A 26,763-nucleotide genomic window follows, 5' to 3' on the forward strand; every position below is an offset into this window, starting at 1 on the left:
TGAGTCTGTGTCACAGTGTTACCCTGACCGACAGCACCACCACCCCCCCTTCGGGAACATCACCTGTAGTTCCGCTGATCTCGTAAGTAGATGCCCCCCGTCTCTCATGGGGCGCGGTGTGTGGTGCGGGTGCTTCCTGGGGTGGCTAGTCCCTATGGGTTTCTCCTCCTCCCCTGCAGGCCTGGGCTCCTGTACCTTACCCCTCTCCCCACGTGGCTGGGCTGGAGGGATTTCTCTGGGGCCGCAGTGCTTCCTTGGGTTTTCTAATGCCGCATACACACGATCAAATTGTGTGGCGTACTTAGTCTGCCGGACCGCATTTCACCGGACAATCCGATCGTGTGTGGGCTTCAGCTGACTTTTTCAGCGTAAAGTCCGGCGGACTTAGAAAGTAGTTTTGCAGTCCAATCTTTCCGCCGGACTTGGGTTTCAGCGGACAATACGTTCGTGAGTATGCTAGTCCGGCGGACTAAGAATGACGCATGCTCAGAAGCAAGTATGAAAAGGAAGCTATTGGCTACTGGCTATTGAACTTCCTTTTTCTAGTCCCGTCGTACGTGCTGTACGTCATCGCGCTAGCAATCGCCGGACTTTCCGTGTGTGGCCAAGTCCGTTCGGTAGAAAGTCCGCCGGACTATCCGCCAGATTGTTTGGCGGACTAAGTACACCGGACAATTCGATTGGGTGTACGCGGCATTACCTGTATTCCCAGCCCCCTTGTTTTGGACAGAGAGGGCCCATCAGTGTTTGATGACTGAATTGCACGTGGGCCCCCTCCCTGGTTGGTGTGGACCAGTGGCTGTGGGGACAGGCAACGCTGGTCACCGCTCTGTATGTCTCTTCTGCTCTAAAATCTTCTGCCTTGCCTGCTAGAAATTTTCTGTGGGTTATTAGTACAATGAGCCGTACATAGTCAGCTTACTATACAATTTCGGCATGCCTTGGGTGCCAGGATGAATTAACTCCCATGTGCATGCTCAAGATGGTCGAAAATATTGAAACTGGAAGACCTGGATTGCAGCAAAAGGAGATTTCTGACACCACATTACAGGAGGGAGGAAGCTTTGGAAGGTAAGTGTGGTAAAATGTGAAAGTATGCTGTTAATATTATGGCAAGAGCCCACCCACCATGATACAGACTCATTAAAAGAGCAGTCTCATGAGCAATAAAAACGGTAGGTCGGTTGATTCATATTTAAATGCTTATCTTTGTTTCCTAAAAAAAATGTTTAATGATTCTTCAGTATATCATGTCTTTATTGCTGCTAGTATTGCCTGTCAGCTCCACCCCTGTAGGAAGCCCAATTTGTGGAGTTTCCTTTTGTGGTGCTCAAGCAGAGGTCTCCTGCTACCTCCCCCTTTGCTGTGAGCAGGTCTGTGAGAAAGTCCTGGGTATGTGTTTAGTCTCGCTGACACTCGCTATGCATAAGTAATGATGGCATGGGTCCTTGGGCTAGCACCTGGTGCCCGAGTCAAGCGCTGTCAGTAACATCTAATTAGGTATTCATCCCCTACCAAACAGCGTGGTCAAACAGTGGTGGAGGAAGGGGGGCAACTGTACACCATGCTAGCTCAGTTTCCACAAACCGTGGTGAATACAGGGCAAACTCTCTGCTCTGCCCTCTCTGGAATTTCAGGATTGCTTTACCTTTTCTGACCTCATGCTCCACTTTGCCTGGGTTTTTAAGTTTTACTTTTTGGTCACGGTACTTGATTTCACCAGTCCACTTCGAGCCCTTTGAAGACTTTTTTAACCTAAGTACCAGGGGACAACGAGTGACAATACCTTTAGGAAGCAAAAAAAAAATTAATAAAATCACCACATAGAATGATTAATTACATTTTTAGATTTATTAAAGGGGTAATTTCACTCAAAAAGTTATATTTTTGACAAGAATTAGAAATATTTGATGTTTTTTAAATATTTCATATTTCTTATAGTTTATATATTTTTAGAAAGCGGGTGGAGTTACGTATTGCCATTGCCTCCATTTCACATGCTTACTTATCTGTTCTTAGCTCTGTTAAAAAAAAATGACCTGCTGTTTACAGTGCTCAATAGCTCAAGGTGAAATTTATACACATATGTGAATAAGGCATTTCCCTCCCATCATCACTCTTCTTAGTTTGTTCAAAAAAATGTCTTGCAAAGAAATAATAAATGCATTCCCATTTTCAGAAAAACAAGGTGCAGTTATAATTTTTTTTTTTTTTTTGCATATGAGCCTGTCTAGCATTGCAACTGTGATCAGTAGATCTCAGGAGCAATGCACAGGCTCCTGCTTACTGCTGCTCCAGCCGAGGTCCATACCGAGGTACAGATAGTCGATTATGGAGCTGGAGGGAAGTATCAATGGACTACGTATGCGGTACTCACCACACTTCTGTTCCATTTATTACTAAATGTCCCTCTGCTGCAGTGTAAGACAGAGCCTGTAGTTTATTCATTCACAGATTCCTGTGAATGAATGAAGTGGCTTTGTGGGCAGAGCCACACATGGCCATCAACATTTTTTAAAAGGTCACATGAACCAAGAGGGAGAAGAGCCCCCAAACTCTGTTTGGGGGTGGCTTGGCACCATGTTACACCCTAAACAAAGGATGAAATATATAGTATAAAAAGTGAACTTAGCCTTTAAGTTAACCTGATGCATGTCAGACGCTGCAAGAATCAATGACCACTGCTCACAAAACAAATAAATGTAGCTATTATTTTTTATGTAGATAGCAATTTTTGTTCATTATATATGCAGGTCCACCAGTCGGATCTGCATTATAAAAAGCAATGTATTGCTTATGAGAGGGTCTTATCTCAACATATGCTACCAAGGATATAATTCCTCTTCTCTACACATACGACCCTTAAAGGAAGAATTTACAGTATGTTATACAATAATAATGAAAATCCGGTGTAGCGGACATGCATAAATTTGTACATTACATAAAAAAATACTTAACCCTTTCACGACCATGGACCATTGATGCACAGACGTCCAGAAAAAAAACGTAGTGGCCTTGGTTACCCAACAATAGCAATATGACTGATTTGCCCATTATATATATATATATATATATATATATATATATATATATATATACACACACACACACTATATTGTCTAAAGTATTGAGACACCTGCCTTTACACGCACATGAGCTTTAATGGCATCTTAGTCCATAGGGTTCAATATTGTGTTGGCCCATCCTTTGCAGCTATAACAGCTTCAACTCTTCTGGGAAGGCCGTCCACAAGGTTTAGGAGTGCGTCGATGGGAACGTTTGACCATTCTTCCAGAAGCGCATTTGTGAGGTCAGGCACTGATGTCGAGAAGGGCTGGCTCGAAGTCTCCACTTTTTTAATCCCAAAGGTGTTCTATTGGGTTGAGGTTAGGACTCTGTGCAGGCCAGTCAAGTTCCTCCACTCCAAATTCGCTCATCCATGTCTTTATGTACCTTGCTTTGTGCACTGGTGCGCAGTCATGTTGGGACAGGAAGGGGTCATCCCCCAAACTGTTCCCACAGAGTTGGGAGTAGGAAATTGTCTTGGTACCGTATGCTGATGCCTTAAAGAGGAAGTAAACCCTGATGGGTTTACTTCCTCTTTGATTCTCTGCAAAGGTAAAGCATAATGGGCTACTATGCATCGCATTGTAGTCCATTATGTGTCACTTACCTGACACAGGAGCCAGCGAAGTCACCGCTGTCCCCTGTAGTCCGGAGCATCCATCTTCTCGGTGGGTCTCGCTGCTCCAGCGCTGTCATTCCATGGAGCCGCGATGACGTCACTCCCGCGCACAGGAGCCGCCACTCGCGGCATATCGCCGTTAACAGCGGGGCACACTCAGTGCGCCTGCTCGCCGCTGTCTATGGCGCATGCGCCGTAGACAGCGGTGCCTGTCTTTTGGCAAATATCTCCTAAACTGTGTAGGTTTAGGAGATATTTCTTGGACCTTAATCTAGGCTTACCTGTAGGTCAAAGTGGTTTGTAAGGGTTTACAACCACTTTAAGAGTTCCCTTCACTGGAACTAAAGGGCCAAACCCAACCCCTGAAAAACAACCCCACACCATAATCCCCCCTCCACCAAATGATTTGGGCCAGTGCACAAAGCAAGGTCCAGAAGCAAATGTGTTCCAGAATCAGAAGCAGATGTGTTCCAGAATCCAAAGCAGATGTGTTCCAGGATCATCAGATGAAACTCTTCATCTTAATATATTCTTAATATGTTTGAAAACTATGCTGCCATTTTCATATTTTAGGCAGAATATAATCCTGGTTTGGTCTTGGGGGTGATCTAAAAGAGTAAAATTCATCCTACTCCTGGGTGTTGTGGTAGCAGGCACTCTTCATTTCTGCCCTGGAATGTGGGCAGGCACTTCAATATCATCACTTACAAAGCGGGGCCAATGGTGGGCAATTGTCCTGCATTGTAGCTAATGATGTTGGCGTAAGGGGGCAACAATATGTCGGGTCATTTATCAGTTTTTTTTACTGGCACATTTTTCAGTTTTAAAAGCATACTACAGTATATACTCATTCTAAATATGGATGATCTAGTTTAACTATGTGGATGTGGATTGCTAAAATAATTCTTACCACTTCCCCTGGGTAGACATACACCGGAAAGGGCCTCCAGTACGGAACTTTTCCCCGAACTCTGGTCACCAATTACAGCAATGGCCGGCAATCCCAAGTCCTTCTCCACCCCCAGTGACCGCAGGGAGTCAATGAGGTCTATGCATGGTCGGATCTTGTACTCATATTGTTGGTTTAGGACATTCTCTGGGTCGGTCTTGACTGCAATCTCCGCATAATCGTGAGAAAGAATGGCTTGTGTAGAGGGCTGGAGAAAAGACAGACATAAATTGGATAATTTAACTCTACATAGAAGTTAAAATGTATGGTTGGCCTATGCCAACCTTACACTATGTTAGTGTTGTCTACCTCTATTAGAGAAAAAACACCCGTAAAAAAGAAAAGTATCTCTATTTTCTAATTAGCTCTGTAGATCTCTAAAAATTACTATCAAGACCCAGCTCCAGCCAATATGTTTTACTTTGTTTTTGGACAGAGTATAAATAGCTTGGATGGCAAAGAAATACCCCTTTGAAGTATTTCTTTGCCATCCATGGATTTACTGGGAGATTTCCCCTTACTTCCTCTCTGGAGTGTTGTGGAGGTAGGTGAGAAGGTCTTCAAACTTGTATCCAGTTAAAGGACAAGATTTGTATTTATTGGTAAAGAAGCATTCATCCACATTTAAATAAGCTCAGACAATGTGCATAAATTCCAAAGTGCAATACCACAGGTCAGATTGTGCACTTAACATAAAAAACTTGACATAAAAAACTTGGTAAAAAAAACTTGGTAAAAAAGATCTTCTATTGATGATAGTGAGATAGTGTTGAGTGCACACATATATAAATGATATGGTACGGAGAACAAAAAAAAAAAAAAAAAAAAAAAATGTGTCGTTATACAAGTCTAATACAAATCAAAAATTGCACAAAATGCTAATAGTCCATGTGCAGTGTACCATGTGTAGGAACAAAATACTAATAGTCCATAAACAGTGAAATGTGTTTTTGAACAAAAGCTCCAAAAAAAATATATATATAAGGTGAACTACAATTATACAGAGAGCATGTCCATTTGGTGGTAAAATATGTCCATTTAGTGATAAACAAAGCAGTATCCTGCGTGCTCCAAAAACAAGAAGTGAATTCCACCAGTGCTCCTATGCGTATTGTATCCTCACACTAGGTGCAGTAATTACCTTACCTTACTGCTGTAAGGTAAACAGCATTTCCAAAGTAACGCTTGTTGTCCAGTAATGCAGGTACAATAGGTGATGTAATCCTAGACTCTCATTCACCGTGGACACGTTGTAGCATGCAGGAAAAACAAGGGGAACACTCCAATGGTGAAGTATGTATTCACAATTTATTGGGTATAAAACGAAGATGTAGGTACTCACATTTAAAACAATAATAAAAAGCACAGCTAAACGAACGCGTGTCACGCTCGTGCTTCCGGACGTTACTTCCGGTGTCCTTACTGGCCAATTGTGTTCATCAGGGAAGTCATTTGACGATACGCGTAGGAACACAATTGGCCAGTAAGGACACCGGAAGTGACGTCCGGAAGCACGAGCGTGACACGCGTTCGTTTAGCTGTGCTTTTTATTATTGTTTTAAATGTGAGTACCTACATCTTCGTTTTATACCCAATAAATTGTGAATACATACTTCACCATTGGAGTGTTCCCCTTGTTTTTCCTGCATGCTACAACGTGTCCACGGTGAATGAGAGTCTAGGATTACATCACCTATTGTACCTGCATTACTGGACAACAAGCGTTACTTTGGAAATGCTGTTTACCTTACAGCAGTAAGGTAAGGTAATTACTGCACCTAGTGTGAGGATACAATACGCATAGGAGCACTGGTGGAATTCACTTCTTGTTTTTGGAGCACGCAGGATACTGCTTTGTTTATCACTAAATGGACATATTTTACCACCAAATGGACATGCTCTCTGTATAATTGTAGTTCACCTTATATATATTTTTTTTTTGGAGCTTTTGTTCAAAAACACATTTCACTGTTTATGGACTATTAGTATTTTGTTCATACACATGGTACACTGCACATGGACTATTAGCATTTTGTGCAATTTTTGATTTGTATTAGACTTGTATAACGACACATTTTTTTTTTTTTTTTTTTTTTTTTTTTTTGTTCTCCGTACCATATCATTTATATATGTGTGCACTCAACACTATCTCACTATCATCAATAGAAGATCTTTTTTACCAAGTTTTTTTTTACCAAGTTTTTTATGTCAAGTTTTTTATGTTAAGTGCACAATCTGACCTGTGGTATTGCACTTTGGAATTTATGCACATTGTCTGAGCTTATTTAAATATACAGTTCCACATTTTACTTTATTTTATTTTTGTTTGGTTGGTACTTGAGTACATGTTAGTTTATTTTAGTTTAATTAGATTTATTTAGCTGGAGCGCAACACCATTTCTTAATTACTATCACTTAATTTGGGGAGGGTTTACACCCCTGCTGGTGTTTTGCTGCAACCACACTAGTTCTAGGACACATTGATAGGCGCGAGAATACTTTCACTTCCATTCATCCACATTGATAACACATTTCAGGGCTTTGTATGGCTAAATACAGTATATTACCAACAGTATTGGGACACCTGCCTTTACACGCACATAAACTTTAATGGCTTTCCGGTCTTATTCTGCAGGGTTCAATATTGGGTTGGCCCACTCTTTGCAGCTATAACAGATCAAACTCTTCTGGGAAGGCTGTCCACAAGTTTTAGGAGTGTGTCTATGGGAATGTTTGATCATTCCTCCAGAAGCACATTTGTGAGGTCAGGCACTGATGTGGACGAAAAGGCCTGGCTCACAGTCTCCTTTCTAATTCAACCCAAAGGTTTTATATGGGGGTTGAGGTCAGGAGTCTGTTCAGGCCAGTCAAGTTCCTCCACCCCAAACTCCCTCATCCATGTCTTTAACCACTTGCCGCCCACCCACCATCAAATGATGGCTGGGCAGTGCGGCTCTCGTTCTGGTTGGAGGTCATATGGCGGCTTCCCAGAATGACTGCTCTTGTGCAATCCGAGGGGGCGCAGTGCGGGGATCAGGGCCTCTCCTTGCTGCTAGGACAGGGCGTGACCCAGATCTGTGTAAAGAGCCACAGACATGGCTCTTTAACCATGTGATCGGCTGTGTCCAATCACAGCCAGTCACATGTAAACACAGAGATATTGGTAATCGGAGCTCCTCGCCTCACACTCAGAGTGTGAGGTAAGGAGAGCCGATCAGTAGCATCTCCTCACAGGGGACAGCTAAGTATGTAATCGGGGCACTGATCATCAGTGCCCTGATTACAATTAAGTGCCTACCAGTGCCAGCAGTGATTGTCCACCACTGCGAGCAATCAGTGCCAACCCGTGCCCACAATTGCCACCAATCTGTGCCCACAAGTGTCGGCAATCAGTGGCCATTAGTGATGCCAGTCAGTGCGTGCTATCAATGTTGCCCATCAATGACACCCATTAATGCCCATCAGTGCCGCCTATATGTGCCCACCAGTGCCACCTATCCGTGCCCAGTGCCCACCAGTGCTGCCTATCAGTGCCACCTATCAGTGCCCATAAGTGCAGCATATTCATGCTTCCTCATCAGCGCCACCTAATCTGTGCCCATAAGTGGCAACTCATCAGTGCAGCCTCATCAGTGCAGCCTATCAGTGCCGCCTCATCAGCGCCCATCAGTGGAGGAGAAAAATTACTTATTTACAAAATTTACTGACAGAAACAAAGAAAATACATTTTCTTCACAATTTTGATCTTCTTTTTTTTTTAGGAAAAAATAAAAAACCCAGGAGTGATTAAACACCACCAAAAAGTCAGCATTATGTGTGTGAAGAAAATGATAACAATTTCACATGGTTACAGTGTTGTATGACCACGCAAATTGTCATTCAAAATGTGACAGTGCTGAAAAAAATGAAAAATGAAAAAATGGCCTGGGCAGGAAGCGGGTGTAAGTGCCCAGTATTGAGGTGGTTAAGGACCTTGTATTGTTCACCGGTGCACAGTCATGTAGGAACAGGAAGGGACCATCTCCAAACTCTTCCCACAAAGTTGGGAGCATGAAATTGTCCAAAATGTCTTGGCATGCTGATGTCTTAAGTGTTCCCTTCACTGGAACTAAGGGGCCAAGCCCAACCCCTGAAAAACAACTCTCCATCATAATCCCCCCTCCACCAACTGATTTGGACCAGTGCACAAAGCAAAGTCCATAAAGACATGGAGGAGTGAGTTTGGGGTGGAACTTCCCATAGACACTCTCCTAAACCTTATAGACAGCCAAGAAGAGTTAAAGCTGTTATAGCTGCAAAGGGTGGGCCAACTCAATATTGGACCCTACGGATTAAGACTGGGATACCATTTAAGTTCATGTGCGTGTAAAAGCAGGTGTCCCAATACTTTTGGTAATATCGTGTACGTGCCAGATCTGATCTGTGGTTCTGAATGAAAGGCTCAGGAGAGAATTGTTCCAATGTTAGTTTTCAAGAAGACTCTAACTCTGTGAAGGAAAATCTCTCCAAGGGAACATAGGCAAAAACATATTTTTAGTAGGGTGTGAAAGGGTTAGAACATCTGACAATGTTTGTATTACTGTCCATGCTTTCCTGCTTTGGTGACAACCCCCCACTCCTCCTTTCAAAGTGTGGGCATCACATGAAATGAGGGAGAACCCCCCAATGGAGTCAAAGACTGAAATGAAAACCTGACTCAGATTGTAACTCTTCCCCAATCTAAAAAAAAAAATAATAATAATAATTTGTAAGAGTTAAGGCTGAACTCCAAGCTGGAAAAATAACAATGCGGGACAATTTCTCCTCATTCCGTCATCTTTAGACATAGCGAGCCATTAACCTTTGTAGTGTGCTCCAGCCCAGAGTTCAGAAGAATTCCAGATATGGATATTTTATACATAGTTACAATGCTCAAACTTAAACCAATGTAACTAGGTACAGTATATACATTACCTGGCTGATGCCCCATCACTGAAGTAGACACCACCACTCCAGTGATCTCCATTAGCTTCTGGGTCCTGTGCTGGGCAGCAGGCCTGCTGGATTCTCAACACAGGAGATCAGCCACTTGGCAAGGTCTGCCTTTCTACCTCATCTAATCAGGAAACACTTGGCATTAATGTCCAAGTCAGAAGGAGGGCAACTGCAGGTCAAATGCACCCATCAATGAATTCTGAATGATCTAAGAAGCTTCTCAAACTGAAGTATTGGCAGGGTATGTATTGCAGAGTATTTGCAGGGTATTTCAGAGTATTGTCAGAGTATTGGCAGGGTATGTATTGCAGAGTATAAGCAGGGTGAGTACTGCAGAGTATTGGCAGGGTGAGTACTGCAGAGTATTGGCATGGTATTGCAGAGTATTGGCAGAGTATGTATTGCAGAGTATTGGCAGGGTGAGTACTGCAGAGTATTGGCATGGTATTGCAGAGTATTGGCAGAGTATGTATTGCAGAGTATTGGCAGGGTATGTATTGCAGAGTATTGGCAGGGTGAGTACTGCAGAGTATTGGCAGGGTGAGTACTGCAGAGTATTGGCATGGTATTGCAGAGTATTGGCAGAGTATGTATTGCAGAGTATTGGCAGAGTATGTATTGCAGAGTATTGGCAGGGTATTGCAGAGTATTGGCAGGGTATGTATTGCAGAGTATTGGCAGGGTATGTATTGCAGAGTATTGGCAGGGTGGGTATTGCAGAGTATTGGCAGGGTATTGCAGAGTGCAACTTAATAACACACTAGTGACTAACCTGGTATCCTCTTCCCTTCTTGGGAGAGAAGTAAACTGGAAGCAGTGCAGTGGCTGAGGCCCCAGGAGGCCAGGACTGTCTGGCACTGGGTAAAGGGGAGGGAGACAGTCCGGATCCAAGCAGCGTGTGTCTGTGGCTGGCTGCGCTGGAGGCCGTATGCTCACTACCCACTGACTCCTGCCAGTGCGTGCCCACGTGTACGGCCGACGTCATGTGACTGGTTGCTAGACGCGGAGCGACCCTAGCCTAGCAACCAGTCACTCGGGCAGCCGAGGAGTGGCATAGCCTCAGGCAGCTAATGGGAATGGCGTTCCCGTTGTGGAAATAGTACGGGAACGCCGTTCCCATGCGTTCCCGCAGGACTCGAGCCCTGGTTGTCAATAGCTTGTAGACATCACCCCCATAACGTCTTTAAAATGTGCCTCTTTTTAACTAATGAAACCACCAAGCTACTCATTCACTCCCTTATTATCTCTTGCCTTGACTATTGCAACTCCCTTCTCATAGGCCTACCTCTTCATAGACTACCCCCGTTTAGTCTATCATAAATGTTGCCGCCAGACTCTTCTACCTTATCAACTGTTCAGTGTTTGCCACCCCTCTCTGCCAATCCCTCCACTGGCTTCTTAAATTAAATTTAAACTTGTCTCCAAATATCACCCAAACCGTCCTCTCCGCTCCTCTCATGACCTCCTGCTCTCTAGCTCCCTTGTCTCCTCCTCACATGCTCCTCCTCAGGACTTCTCCAGAGCCTCTCCCATCCTCTGGAACTCTCTACCTCAATCTGTCCAGGTATCTCCTACTCTGGCTGCCTTTAGGGGTTCCCTGAAAACTTATCTCTTCAAGGAAGCCTATCACGCCTCCAAGTAACTGAACTTTTATCACTTTCATCAGCTCACCCCCCCCCCCCCCCCGCCAGTTTAAACCTTTTGTACCACCTGCCCCGGGCTATTACATTGTAAGCTCCTTATGAGCAGGGCCCTCTTAACCCTTTTGTATATTATTGCATTATAACTGTACTGTCTCCCTTTAGATTGTAAGCGCTGTTAGCGCTACATAAATTCTGTATAATAATAATGTCAAAAGTGTACTGCAATTGCAACCCAAAGCTTGTAGGCACAAGCCCTAACAGACACCAAAATGAAATGGAATTGATGGGCACAAACACAAAATCTTCAAGGGTGTCAGATCCTGTATCCAGCTTTTTACACTTCAGCTGCGAAATAGAAGAAACTCCTACTGTTCTTTCTTCATATGCTGCTAGACCTCGCCTGTGACAAGAGTCACTTTGAGCAGAGGGCTTGCGGAACCCAGCTTACCTTGGAGAGCTCTGGAAACTCCTTGTCCAGCTCCCCCAGCCCCTCTTATGGGTCTTCCTGTGTCTATTAGGAGCACAAGGTGACCGAGAACCCAAGTCGGGTCTGCACTAACCAGACTCCCTGTACAATCACCCCAGACTCAGCATTTCCTTTTACCCCTGTTATCCAGGGTTCTATATGTGTGGTTTGTGTTTAAAGAATGAAGGGGCTCTTTGACTTGGGACAGTAATATTTCTGGACAATATCCCCCCAAAAATAAATGAAGATAAATTCATTGTGTCTCAGACCATTGCTAGATAGTTTGAGGTGGGGTGGGGGTTGTTATGTGTTTGTTAAGTGCCTGTATCAAATTGTTCTATTGTTTCTGTCTGCCTTGGGAGCAAAGTACTATGGGATGTATATGTGGATTAGATGCTAGACGGGAGGGGTTCTCCAGCAGCCCCTCCTAAAGACAGTCTACTGTTGGAAAGTTGAATACACCTGTGTGTCATGTTAGTGGAGGAAGTAAAGTTTACCCCGCCCTGTGTCATTATGCAAAGAGTGGGGATTGTCCCCTGAGTGTATATCTCTTTGTACCTGTGCTTGAATAGACAATCTTATGCTTCTTACCACCCTACACTGATGCCTCGATAAGTGACTGGGTGGGCTAAGGGACCATGGATCGTGCTGGTACCAGACAAGGGAAGCTTATACTGCGGACATATTCCTTTGAGCATGGGATCCGTCACATTGCCTTTCTCCTAAACTGACCAATCATACTCCTTCTAACTTTAATATGACCCTGTCCTTTCCGGCACCACTTGTCATGTACTCCTTCCCTTAGCTTGCACATAAATAACAACCAATCCTGGAAATCCCCAGCCATTAATTTTGACAAGCTTAAAGCGGAGGTCCACCCTAAAATGGACCTCCGCTCATCGGAATCCCCCCCCCCTCCGGCGCCACAATCGGCACCTTTCAGGGGGGAGGGGGGTGCAGTTACCTGGATAATCCAGGTAACTGCACCCACTTCCGGGCTAGCTCTCTGCGGAACGAGCGTAGGTTACGCCCCCGTTCCGCAAGCGCCCGCCCCCTTCAGCAAGTGCCCCGCTGCCTGCTGGGAAACACACAGCTCCCAGAGGCAGCGGGGACCGTCCGGATTGCGCCGCGCGGCTCGCGCATGCGCAGTAGGGAACCGGGAAATGAAGCCGAAAGGCTCCATTTCCTGATTCCCATACCCAAGATGGCGGCGGGACCCGGCAGCCGAGCGAGCGATCGGCTTCGGGTGCCGACATCGCGGGCGCGCTGGACAGGTAAGTGTCACTATTTAAAAGTCAGCAGCTGCAGTATTTGTAGCTGCTGGCTTTTAAAAAAAAAAAAAAAAACGCGGAGTCCCGGTGGACTCCCGCTTTAAGGATCAGATTATGGAGACCCTGATATATGAAAGCATGATAAAACTGCTTGTTAGAATGACCAGTTTTGACAAAATGTTACCTTGACGTGGGCACTGTGGCTCACACATATGCAAATGTGTGGACCAACCCTCTTCCCAACTAAGTGTGCTGGACATTTTGGTTTGTTTGCGATACTCTCTACTGTACCTTTTAATCTTTCATAACATTCTCTTCAAAATCTCTAGTTATTCCCTGTTTGTTCCCTTTGGCCCCATTTACACCTGAGCGTTTTGTAGCTTGAAGCCTGAAGCTACAAAACGCTGGAGGGGAAAAAAAAACTATTCTCAATGGAGATGGTTCACATCTCCACTCCATGTTGCCTGAAGCCAAACGCCTGAAGCTCAAACAAGTTCTGGACCCTTTTTTGTCGCTCAAATCGGGCAGATTTGAGTGTTTTTCTTCTTTTTACATTGGTGACCTTTTGCCCTGGACAAAATCGCCGCAAAATCGCACAATTTTCTGCCTGAAAATGCTACGTTCAGGTGTGAATGGGGCCTTAAGGTTGGGTTGTACAGTTGTACGCAACGGTGTGCATGTTACACAGTATCGCCCTAGTACTGACACCCTTCCATAGCTTCCGACTGTCTCTGATTTCGAGGGACTGTCCCTGATTTCAAACAAAGTTCCTCTGTCCCTAAATCCTCCTCATTTGTCCCTCATTTTGGACTGATCTATATAACTGGATATAAAATTCACTTTTTGTCTTTCAAAAAGTGTTTCCCAGTCCTAAACCTTTCATCCAATTTCTAAATTGCTGCATTTGTAAATCGCAAAAGCCGATATAAAGGAATAGTAGAGGTTAGAAAAAAAATAAAAATAAGTTGAACCAAATGCTGACCACCCGGCGAGCGCTATGGGCTGAATCATATACCTGTATGTGATTCTGCACCTCTGGGTCTGGGACACGCATACGTGCCGCCGGCGACCTGCTCCCACTGTGATTGGACACAGCGGGAGCCAATCAGCGGGTGCAGAGGACGCGATATCCGCTGGGACCCGCCAATCGTTCAGGAGACAGGCAGAACGGCGATCTGCCTATTTAAAAAAGGCAGATCGTTGTTCTGTCAGAAGGGAAGGCTGTGATCCTGTCTTCCTGCTAAGCAGGAACACAGATCTCTGCCATCCCACAGTACAAGCACCTCCCCCACACAGTTAGTAAGCACTCCCTAGGCACACATTTGGCCTTTTGATCACCCCTGATGTTAACCCCTTCCCTGCCAGTGTCATTAGTACAGTGACAATCTGAATAGAGCAATTTTATCAGCACACCAAGGATTCCTTAGGAGGGTCCAAAGCTTTATTTACATGGTCATACAGTACAAATACGCCAACGTAGGGCCCCTGCGTGGCTCCGAAAAGTTGCCATATGTGTATTGTGTGACCATGTAAATAAAGCTTTGGACCCTCCTAAGGAATTGTCAGTGGTTTCTAGCATGTCATCATTTCAGCACCCAGCATTATTACAGCCATTTCCACGAATGCGTGCATAGGGAATATTGTACAGTGACCGTGCATATTATTTAGCACTGATCACTGTATTAGTGTCACTTGTCCCCAAAAAGTTTCAAAAGTGTCACTTATGCCGCGTACACACAAGCGAATTGCCCGGCGTACTTAGTCCGCCGAAACGCATTTCAGCGGACAATTCGATCGTGTGAGGGCTTCAGCGGACTTTTCCAGCATAAAGTCCGGAGGACCTAGAAAGTAGTTTTGCACTCCAATCTTTCCATCGAACTTGGGTTTCAGCGGACAATACGTTCGTCAGTATGCTACTCCGGCGGACTAAGAATGACGCATGCTCAGAAGCAAGTGCGAAAAAGGAATCTATTGGCTACTGGCTATTGAACTTCCTTTTTCTAGTCCCGTCGTATGTGCTGTATGTCATCGAGCTAGCAAACGCCGGACTTTCTGTGTGTCCAAGTCCATTCGGTAGAAAGTCCGCCGGACTATCCGCCGGATTGTTTGCCGGACTAAGTACGCCGGACAATTCCCTCGTGTGTATGCGGCATAAGTGTCCGATTTGTCTGCCGCAATGTTGCAGTCCCGCTATAAGTTACTGATCACCGTCATTATTAGTAAAAAAAAAATTTTAAAAATCCAAAAATATATCCCATAGTTTGTAGACACTATAACTTGTGCGCAAAACAATTTATATATGCTTATTGGGATTTTATTTTTAACAAAAACATGTAGCAGAATACATATTTGTTTATTGGATGTGTTTTATAGCAGAAAGTAAAAAATATAGTTTTTTTTTTTCAAAATTGTCAGTCTTTTTCTGTTTATAGTGTAAAAAAAAAGGTGATCAAATAGCACCAAAAGAAAGCTCTATTTGTGGGGAAAAAAAAGACATCAATTTTATTTGGGTACAGCGCCGCACGACCGGGCAATTGTCAGTTTAAGTAACGCAGTGCCGTATGGTCTGGTCATGAGGGGGGGGGGGGGTGTGTGTAAACCTTTCAGAGCTGAAGTGGTTAAATCATTTTTTTTTTTTTTATAATTCTCCATTAAGGGGGCGTAGCGCGGGGGTGTGTTCTATGCCTACATGTTTTTGCTAATAATTGTTTCTCGTTCCCATCTCAAAAAGATGGGAACATGTCCTTTCTATATATTTGGCCTAGATTTATTTTTTCCTTTTTACACTTCACCCCACAATTTGTATTTTCTACTTTGCGAAACCCAATAAAATAATTTATTGAAAAGAAGAACAACGTACAGAACTAAACGTCTACATACCACTTCAGCTGCTGTGCCTGCTCCTTCTTCTACATCTTCTGTTGCGATAACTCCTGAAATTGAAGATGTTTAAAAAAATCTCAACATTAATAGTACTCAGTTACAAAATACATTTGCATGCACTTTGGGGCTGATTTACTAAGATGAATGAGCTGCGCCGGTTCATACCTCCATTTGTGCACCAGATAAATTATCAAGTGAGCGTATGAACCGGCACAACACATAATATGGCGGCGAAATTGATAATAGTGCACGCTGTATCATTAACAGTCCATTCACACAGGGGCAACACTAATTCCAGCGTGTCTTTGGGAGGCAACTTGGACACGACTTGAGTGTGAATCACAGCGCGACTTGGGGCGACTTACAAAACTACTTTAAGTCGTCCCCAGGCCAGGCGACTTTAATTAAAAAAAAAATGGCATGGTTTCCCCTCCAAGAGCATACCAGGCCCTTCAGGTCTGGTATGGATATTAAGGGGAACCCTGCGCCAAAAAAAAATGGCATGAGGGTCCCCTCAAAATCCATACCCTGACCCTTATCCGAGCACCCAACCTGGCAGGCTGCAAGAAAAGAGTGGGGGGGACGAGAGAGCACCCCCCCCTTCTGAACCATACCCGGCCACATGCCCTCAACATTGGGAGGATGCTTTGGGGTCCCCCCCAAAACACCTTGTCCCCATGTTGATGAGGACAAGGGCCTCATCCCCACAACCCTGGCCTGTGGTTGTGGGGGTCTGCAGGTGGGGGGCTTATCGGAATCTGGAAGCCCCCTTTAACAAGGGGACCCCCAGATCCCGGCCTCCCCCCCCATGTGAAATGGTAAGGGGGTACCCTACCATTTCACCAAAAAAGTGACAAAGTGTTAAAAATGACAAAAGACAGTTTTTGATAATTCCTTTATTAAAGTCTTCTTCTTTCATCTTCTTTCTTCTGGTATTCTTCCTTCTTCCTTTCTTCATCCTTCGGTTTCTTCCTCCATCTTCTTCTTCTTCCATCTTCTTCCTCCATCTTCTTCTGCCTCCAATCCTCTTCTTCTTGCTCCATGGTTGTGGTCCGGCATCTTTACGTCATAACGTCACGCCCGGGTTCCCGTAAGTAAACAAAGCCACGATCAGACGCGGCTGTCAGCGTGGAATTGGTGAAATTTTTTTCACGATCTTATGCTTTCCAGCCTGGAGGAGAGATGGCATGAATGATTCCTATTAAGCCGCGTACACACGGGTGGACTGTATGGCCTACTTAGTCCGCCGAAACACATTTCGTCGAGTCAACATCTCCTGGAGAAGAAGGAGAAGAAGAAGAACGGAAGGCGGCGGCGGCGACGACAGAAGACCGGGCCACCGCCTGTAAAAGAGCTATAAGAAGGCGCGGTGGCCCGGCAGAAGAACCGAAGAGGGGGACAAGACCCCCGAAGTCGGGAGAAGAGGCCGGCGGCGAGGAAGAAAGCCGGACTCCTCCGCTAGCAAAAGAGCTACAAGAAGATAGCGGAGGAGTGCGGCGAGAAGACCCCCGAAGACGGAAGACCCCCGGAGCTGTGCAATAAAGTATTTTATCTCGTGTGTTGTGTTTTTTTTTTGTACTTTTTTTTTACAGGTGAATGGGTAGGGGTACATTGTACCCCATACTCATTCACATAGGGTGGGGGGCCGGTATCCGGGGGCCCCCTTCTTAAAGGGGGCTCCCGGATTCCGATAAGCCCCCCGCCCGCAGACCCCGACAACCAACGGCCAGGGTTGTCGGGAAGAGGCCATTGTCCTCATCAACATGGGGACAAGGTGCTTTGGGGTGGGGGGGCCGCGCGGCCCCCCCTTCCCCAAGGCACCCCCCATGTTGAGGGCACGCGGCCTGGTACGGCTCAGGGGGGGGGGGGGCGCTCGCTCGCCCCCCTTTCCTGGCCGGCCGGGTAGCGTGCTCGGACAAGGGTCTGTTGTGGACTTGGGGGGACCCCCACGCCGATTTTTTTCGGCGTTGGGGTTCCCCTTTAAGTCCATACCAGGCGGCGGGGCAAGCGACGTCTCCTTCGCGGGCCCTGCCTACCTGGAGACGCACTCGAAATGAGCGGATTTTCCTCCACGTGTGTGGGCGAGTCCGTTCATTTCAAAAGTAGGGCGGATAGTACGGCGTACTTAGTACGCCGTATTAGTCCGCTCAAAAAGTGCCGTGTGTGGTCAAGTCCATTCATTCGAAAGTATGACGGACTGTCCGTCGGATTGTATGACGGACTAAGTAGGCCATACAGTCCGCCCGTGTGTACGCGGCTTTACAAGGGATGTTTACATTCCTTGTAATAGGAATAAAAGTGATCAAAAAAAAAAAGTTGGAAAAATAAAAGTAAAAATAAAAAAAATAAAGTTAAATAAAAAATTATATAAAAAAATTAGTTTTTTTAAATGCCCCTGTCCCCAGTAGCTCGCACTCAGAAGCGAACGCACACGTTATTCCTGCCCACATATGTAAACGCCATTCAAACTACACATGTGAGGTATCGCCACGTGCGTTAGAGTGCAAGCAACAATTCTAGCTCTAGACCTCCTCTGTAACTCTCAATGTGTAACCTGTAAAAAATTGTAAAACGTCGCCTATGGAGATTTTTAAGTACTGAAGTTTGGCGTCATTCCATGAGTGTGCACAATTTTAAAGTGTGACATGTTAGGTATCTATTTACTCGGCATAACATCATCTTTCAGATTATATAAAAAAATGGGCTAACATTACTGTTTTGTTATTTTTTAAATCATGAAACGTTTTTTTTTTTTTTTTTTAAATTTGAAAAATTGTTGTGCAAATACTGTGCGAGATAAAAAGTTGCAATGACCGCCGTTTTATTCCCTAGGGTGTCTGCTAAAAAAAAAAAAAAAAAAATATATATATATATATATATATATATATATATATATATATATATATATATATATATATATATATATATATAATGTTTGGGGGTTCTGAGTAATTTTCTAGCAAACAAATTATGATTTTTACGTGTAGGAGAGGCGTGCCAGAATAGGCCCGGTATTGAAGTGGTTAAAATAGCATAGTGCTAAATAGCAAAAATGGCCTGATCATGATGGGGTAAAATCTTCCAGAGCTGAAATGGTTAAAAAAACATCCTGCACTCAACTATACAGAAATAGGACTTTGGAACTTCTGAACGAGTACAAGACGTGTTCCCTGTCCATTTACGCAATCCACCCCCCCCCTCCACCGCCATCCACTTCACCTGCTATACATTCAAGTGGAGTGATCTGTGGAATGTTTAGACTCGAGAGCTCGTAGTTCCTCATTCTTTGGCCATCATTCTACCTGAAGTGTTCTGAGGACATTGGGTAAAAATAAACCAATCTTTCCTGAAAAACAGGTCTATGGGCACAATACAGATGTCTATCTTGATGTCCCAACATGACTTTAAGGCCTCTTACACGTGATCGGACTTTCTACAAACTTTCCCGTGGATTTATGTACAAAGGGCGTTGGCCGTGAACTTGTTAAGCATACACAACTTTCACCAAATCACGTGTTTTTTTTCTGCTCTTTACCGCCACCTTTGGTCAACTTCTGTATTGTTGTCTGATCTTTTGCTTTGGTTCTGAGCATACGCGTTTGTAGTCCGATGGTTTTCTGTACACATGATTGGACTTTGTTTCATCGGACTTATGTTGTCGAAAAAATGTGTCCGTTCGCACAGCCAACAAAAGTCTGATGAAAAGCGAAAAAGTTTGTCCGATGGAGCGTACACGCCATCGGATGTTGTCTTAAAACAGGTAATTTGCATGTTTGTTGTCAAAAAGTCAGATCGTGTGTACGGGCCTTACGATTCGTCAACCATTCTAAATAAAGACCCCACACTGGGTGACATGGGTTTAAATGGCCACAGCAGACCTTTTATTAACCACTTAAGGACCGGGCCTCTTTCTGAGATGTGTTGTTTACAAGCTAAAAACTGTTTTTTGTTTTTTTTTGCTAGAAAATTACTTAGAGCCCCTAAACATTATAATTTTTTTTTCTAACACCCTAGAGAATAAAATGGCGGTCGTTGCAATACTTTCTGTCACACCGTATTTGCGCAGCGGTCTTATAAGAGCACTTTTTTGTGAAAAAATACACATTTTTGAATTAAAAAATAAGACAACAGTAAAATTAGCCCAATTATTTTTTTTATATTGTGAAAGATAATGTTGCGCCGAGTAAATTGATACCCAACGTGTCACGCTTCAAAAGTGCGCCCGCTCGTGGAATGGCGACAAACTTTTACCCTAAAAAATCTCCATAGGAGACGTTTAAAAAATTCTACAGGTTGCAGGTTTTAAGTTAGAGGAGCGAGCTCAGCGGGACGGGGCACGTTTTAAAATAGTTTACCTTTTATTTTTACACAGTTCTTTAAAAAAACAATCAAATATTGTGTCGCTTTTATTCCTATTACAAGGGATGTTTACATCCCTTGTAATAGAAAAAAAGCATGACAGGACCTCTTAAATATGAGATGTGGGGGTCAAAAAGACCTCAGATCTCATATGTACACTAAAATGCAATAAAAAATAACAATAAAATTGTCATTTAAAAAAAAAAAAATTGTCCCTCTAAAAAGCTATGGGCGGGAGTGACGTTTTGACGTCCCTCCCGCCCTGCAATGGTATGGAGACGGGTGGGGGCCATCTTCCCCTCACTTGTCTCCATACCCAAGAAGGAGAAGCATCCGATCGCCTCCGCCACTGCCAAAGGCTGTGGTAAGTGGCGGAGGACCCTCTCCCGCCGTTCATATAAGTGATCTTGCGGAGAATCCGCCACAGAGACCACTATTATCGGAAAGCTTACTGCCAGCCGAAGAAGAGGATACCGGGGTTATGGCAGCTACCTGCTAACAACAATATCCCTCTTCAAAGTTAGCACGTATATCAGCGTGCGGCGTAATAAAGTGAATTAATCAACCTTATTTCAGTCAAGGCACCCTTTAGAATTGCGCACGGCCCCCGGGGCGCATCAGTCTGAGGACTGATACTAGAAGGTGCAGCTAAATGTGCGCCCTTTTTTTACACACTCCCACACATGCAATTGCATATTTTTAATGCATGCGAGTGTAATTAAGAATTAACGGCACCCACGTGCATTTTTGTGCAGTTCAGGAAAAGACGTGATTTTGCATGTGTTGTCACACTGCACCTGGTGTGAACAAGCCCTAAAATGTGGTCTGCAGGTTGTAATCCATCCTCACGTACAGCCTATCTGACAGGACAGGCTCCTCTACTAACCTTTGCTCCCCAAATCCCATGTCTGCTTACCTCTGCCCCCCAAACCCCTTCACGTCTAACATCTGCACCCAAAATCCCCCCTCTAACCTCTGCCCCCCAAACCCCTTCATGTCTAGCCTCTGCACCCCAAATCCCCCCTCTGTTAACCTCTGCCCCCAAATTCCACCTTTACTAACCCCTGCCCCCCAATCCCCCCTCTGCTAACCTTTGCCCCCCCAAACCCCTTCACGTCTAGCCTCTGCCCCCCAAATTCCACCTTTACTAACCCCTGCCCCCCCAATCCCCCCTCTGCTAACCTTTGCCCCCCGCAAACCCCTTCAAGTCTAGCCTCTACACCCCAAATCCCCCCTCTGCTAACCTCTGCCCCCAAATTCCACCTTTACTAACCCCTGCCCCCCCCCAATCCCCCCTCTGCTAACCTTTGCCCCCTCAAACCCCTTCACGTCTAGCCTGTGCACCCCAAATCCCCCCTCTGCTAACCTCTGCCCCCCAAATTCCACCTTTACTAACCCCTTCCCCCCAAGCCCCCCTCTGCTAACCTTTGCCCCCCCAAACCCCTTCATGTCTAGCCTCTGCACCCCAAATCCCCCCTCTGCTAACCTCTGTCCCCCAAATTCCACCTTTACTAACCCCTGCCCCCCAATCCCCCCTCTGCTAACCTTTGCCGCCCAAAACCCCTTCACGTCTAGCCTCTACACCCCAAATCCCCCCTCTGCTAACCTCTGCCCCCCAAATTCCACCTTTACTAACCTCTGCCCCCCAAGCCCCCCTCTGCTAACCTTTGCCCCCCAAACCCCTTCATGTCTAGCCTCTGCACCCCAAATCCCCCCTCTGCTAACCTCTGTCCCCCAAATTCCACCTTTACTAACCCCTGCCCCCCAATCCCCCCTCTGCTAACCTTTGCCGCCCAAAACCCCTTCACGTCTAGCCTCTGCACCCAAAATCCCCTCTCTACTAACCTCTGCCCCCCAAACCCCTTCACGTCTAGCCTCTACACCCCAAATCCCCCCTCTGCTAACCTCTGCCCCCCAAATTCCACCTTTACTAACCCCTGCCCCCTAATCCCCCCTCTGCTAACCTTTGCCCCCCCAAACCCCTTCACGTCTAGCCTCTGCACCTCAAATCCCCCCTCTGATAACTTCTGCCCCCCAAATTCCACCTTCACTAACCCCTGCCCCCCCAATCCCCCCTCTGCTAACCTTTGCCCCCAAACCCCTTCATGTCTAGCCTCTGCACCTCAAATCCCCCCTCTGATAACCTCTGCCCCCCAAACCACTTCACGGCTAGCCTCTACACCCCAAATCCCCCCTCTGCTAACCTCTGCCCCCCAAATTCCACCTTTACTAACCCCTGCCCCCCAATCCCCCCTCTGCTAACCTTTGCCCCCCAAACCCCTTCACGTCTAGCCTCTGCACCCCAAATCCCCCCTGCTCCCCAAATTCCACCTTTACTAACCCCTGCCCCCCAATCCCCCTCTGCTAACCTTTGCTCCCCCAAACCCCTTCATGTCTAGCCTCTGCACCCAAAATCCCCCCTCTGCTAACCTCTGCCCCCCAAATTCCACCTTTACTAACCCCTGCCCCCCAATCCCCCTCTGCTAACCTTTGCCCCCCAAACCCCTTCATGTCTAGCCTCTGCACCCCAAATTCCCCCTCTACTAAACTCTGCCCCCCAAATTCCACCTTTACTAACCCCTGCCCCCCAAATCCCTCTTCTGCTAACCCCTGCCCTCCAAAACCCTCCTCTGCACTCCAACCCCTCCCCCCTTCTCATTCAACTCTGCACCTCAAACACCTCCTCTGCTAACCTCTGCACCTCAACCCCCCCCCCCCACCCCGTTTACCTCTACATGCTCCCTATGCTCACCTTTGCACACAACCCGCCCCCCCAATATCTTTGTACCCATTGTGATTCCTTCAGTGTGTCTATCTTTGCACTCTACCTGTTCTTCTTAGCTTCCCAAGCAAACCCCCCCCCACTTACCTCCGGTGCAGGGCTGAGCCCACTCTGCAAGTGTAGTATCTGGCGGCAGGCTCGATGGGCATAGAAGTGGCTGTTTACATCCTCTAGGTGGGGGGCATGCAGAGGAGGGGCCCTGATTTGCATATGAACCGCAGCGGGTTGCCGACCTAATTTACATATAAATGCCCCATAAGATTTAGATATAAATAGCGGGCGCTTTACATGCTGACCCTAATTACAGAACAACGCCTTGTGTTTCTCTCCCTGTAGCAGCTGAAAGCTGGTGGGAGGAGGAGAGACAGGCTTTTAGCTGCTGCAGAGAGCTGCACAGGGCCTGGTTCTGCCTCCGCACCAATCCCCCTCCCTGTCTGGGCCCCCATGTGTGCTGGGCCCCCTACAGGAGGATTGGTGCCCCCCCCATCAACGGCCCCGGGTGTATCCATAATTATTATTATTATTAAGTAGTAGATTGACAATCCTACCTCCATTAACGTGTAGCTTCACTGGATTCACTTCACCAACGACAGATGGCAGTTTCACCTTCATGGGGGGCACAAGGACCTGCTCCACAGGGGGGCATGGAGGTTGACTAGACATGGCACAGAGTATGGGGCAAGATAAGATGTCTGGATTCTGGTACCTGCAGGGAAGGAAGGATAAGGACATATCATTGTCTCTGCATTCACCATTCTGAGCAATGGGAGTGGATCTATATCCACTGTATAGTAGAGTTCTCTATACACCCCGATTATACTTAGAGGGTGAAGGAGAAAAGCTTGATGTGAACAATGCTACTCCTGGTGGCCATGGCTGATCATTACACCGGCAGGTTCTGCTTCCTTTATTGCAGTGGTTGTGCTGGACTGCTCCTTCTCTTCTCAAGCTGTCTACCCATTATGGGTCGGGTCACACCATGCCTGCATCCGCATCGCACGGGAATGCGCTGGGCGTTCCCAATACCTCCCAACATTTTCAGATGGGAATAAGGGACACCTACCAGCAAACGTATGTTGGCATAGGACACGCCCCCCGCCACACCCCCTAAAGGAGAATTAACCCCCCCCAAAAAAAGGTCCATTAAATCCACAAGGACTATTTTTTTTACCACTACTATTCCTTTATATTGGCTTTTAAAATGTACAAATGCAGCAATTTAGGAATCGGATGAAAGGTTTAGGGGTGGAAAACATTTTTAGAAAGATAAAAAGTGCATTTTATATACAACTATATAGATCAGACCTAAATGAGGGACAAATGAGGAGGAATGAGGGACAGAGGGACATTGCTCCAAATCAGGGACAGTTGAGAACTATGCGTTCCTCTGCGATTCACATGCAGTTCTGTGCGGCGTGCAGTTTCAGCCCATTCATATTGAAATCACACCACACCAAAAGTAGTGCTAGCGCTACTTTTTAAAATGCACTGTAAAGCCATTGCATGGTACAAAAGTACACGATATTGCCAAAAGTATTGGGACACCTGTCTTTACACACATGAACTTTAATGGCATCCCAGTCTTAGTCCGTAGGGTTCAATATTGAGTTGGCCGACCCTCTGCAGCTATACCAGCTTCAACTCTTCTGGGAAGGCCGTCCACAAGGTTTAGGAGTGTGTCTATGGGAATGTTTGACCATTCTTCCAGAAGCACATTTGTGAGGTCAGGCACTGATGTTGGATGAAAAGGCCTGGATCGCAGTCTCCCAAAGATGTTCTTTTGGGTTGAGGTCAGGACTCTGTGTAGGCCAGTCAAGTTCTTCCACCCCAGACTCACTCATCCATGTGTTTATGGACCTTGCTTTGTGCACTGGTGTGCAGTCATGTTGGAACAAGAAGGGGCCATCCCCAAACTGTTCCCACAAAGTTGGGAGCATGGCATTGTCCAAAATGTCTTGGTATGCTGATGCCTCAACAGTTTCCTTCACTGGGATTAAGGGGCCAAGCCCAACCCCTGAAAAACAACCCCACACCATAATCCCCCTTCCACCAAATGATATGGACTAGTGTACAAAGCAAGGTCCATAAAGACATGGATGAGCGAGTTTGGGGTGGAGGAACTTGACTGTCCTGCACAGAGTCCTGACCTCAACCTGATAGAACGCCTTTGGGAATTAGAGCAGAGACTGCGAGCCAGGCCTTCTCATCCACATCAGTGCCTGACCTCACAAATGTGATTCTGTAACAATGGTCAAACATGGTGTTTTTTCTTTTGAGCAGGGCTATAAAACAACTCCAAACCCCCGAGCAGCCAGCTGCACCCCCCCCCCCCCCCCCCATCTCGCTGTGTTCCAGCTGGTCAGGCATTTATGCCCCATCTAGGTGGCGGGCAGTGGCTCCGGTGTCTTCTCCTCCATCACAGCGGCTTCCGCCATGCGGCTCCACCCCTCCGCCTAGGAGTCCAATAGGATTGCCTGCCCTTTCAGCTAATTAGGTGACCGCTTCCCTGATTGGTCGAGGGGAATATCAGTGTTACAATAGCAAATGTTCATTCGGTATTGTAACACACCTGAGTGGGCTTGGTTCGCATTCCCTGAGCCCACCCTATTTTGAAGCCTGTTATAGCCTCCGGCTCTAATCAGGTGCTTCAAAAAACAGCCCCGCCCATTGGAACCCATGTGTCCTGCAAGGGGCCAGATGCATGGATGGGGGAGGGGGGAGGCGCCCATGTGCCCTTAATGGACGGGTCGCCCCTGCTTACCTTACCCCTCTCTCTCCCCCTGGTAGCTGGTGTTCTCCTCTTCCCTCCGACGTTCCGGGTTGTGGGTGGGCAAGCTCAAGGGTCACGCCCATTCGTGCACAGTGTAGCTCACAGTAACATCTACAAACAGTGCCTACAGGGAACTATGGAAACTCATTTGATTTGTACTGCAGGTTAGGTAGTCAGCCTTAAGCCGGCCATACACTATACAATCTGATTGTACATTTTGATTAATGATCAATTTATATTCCAATTGATTTCTCTTGATAAGAATAATCAATCTAATCTCTGCTGCTAGTATGCGATCTCATCTATCTGGTGAGTGAAATACGATTGAATCCACGGAAAAAGCACGTCGGTTCTGCCTGTCAAAGCAACACAATTGATCATTTTCTGCCCTGGCTGACCAATCCCGATTGAAATCATTTGGAAGGAAAGCTATGGCTATTCGATTGTTTGCCGTTTTGATTGAAATGCATTATCCATCGGATAATAAAATTGAAGCATGTATGAGCACAAAGTAATATAAGGAAAAACAATCCATACAAATTGTATCCAATCAGGCAGTTCCCTGCACTACATGGTTGATGGCAAATCCTATAGGAGATTGTACAATCAGGTTGTATGGTGTATGGCTGCTTTTTAAATATAATGTGTCATCTCAATGGGAGACGTACTCACCGCACTCCGTCACCTCGCAGATCTCAGTGCAGAATGAAGAATCTCTCACCTGTTCTGCTCATTTATGTTCCTTGCTTCCTCCCCCCCCCCCCCCCCCCCTCCATCTGCTATTCTAGATAAAGGAAAGTGAAACCTCAGATGGCAGAGGATGGAGAATTCATCCCTTCCCGAGAAATGAAACTGAATGTGTGCTGGACCAAAGCAGCATCAGCAACACCGCTCCCCCCCTCCACTGTGCTTCACAATCACCACACCGATCGTCTTTGTAACCCTTCCATTGACAAACACAGCATGCTGACCGCAAATACC

General features: G+C 46.0%; 1 protein-coding gene across 1 annotated transcript in view; it reads right to left on the reverse strand.

Moving 5' to 3' along the window:
* LOC143981732 (interferon-induced GTP-binding protein Mx2-like) overlaps positions 1-26,555 on the reverse strand; it is a 79,480-nt gene extending 52,925 nt beyond the window's left edge. Inside the window, exons 1-5 of the mRNA XM_077479782.1 lie at positions 26,455-26,555; positions 23,561-23,718; positions 15,869-15,921; positions 4,596-4,842; positions 1,649-1,786 (exon numbers count right to left, since the gene is read on the reverse strand). Of these exons, the coding sequence (XP_077335908.1) occupies positions 1,649-1,786; positions 4,596-4,842; positions 15,869-15,921; positions 23,561-23,675 (553 nt within the window). The 5' untranslated portion in view covers positions 23,676-23,718; positions 26,455-26,555. The remainder of the gene's footprint in view (positions 1-1,648; positions 1,787-4,595; positions 4,843-15,868; positions 15,922-23,560; positions 23,719-26,454) is intronic.
* Positions 26,556-26,763: the final 208 nt, after the last annotated feature.

This window comes from Lithobates pipiens, unplaced genomic scaffold (genome assembly GCF_037356315.1).
Source record: "Lithobates pipiens isolate NorthernLeopardFrog02 unplaced genomic scaffold, aLitPip1_a1.2 Scaffold_16, whole genome shotgun sequence".
NCBI classification, from domain to species: domain Eukaryota; kingdom Metazoa; phylum Chordata; class Amphibia; order Anura; family Ranidae; genus Lithobates; species Lithobates pipiens.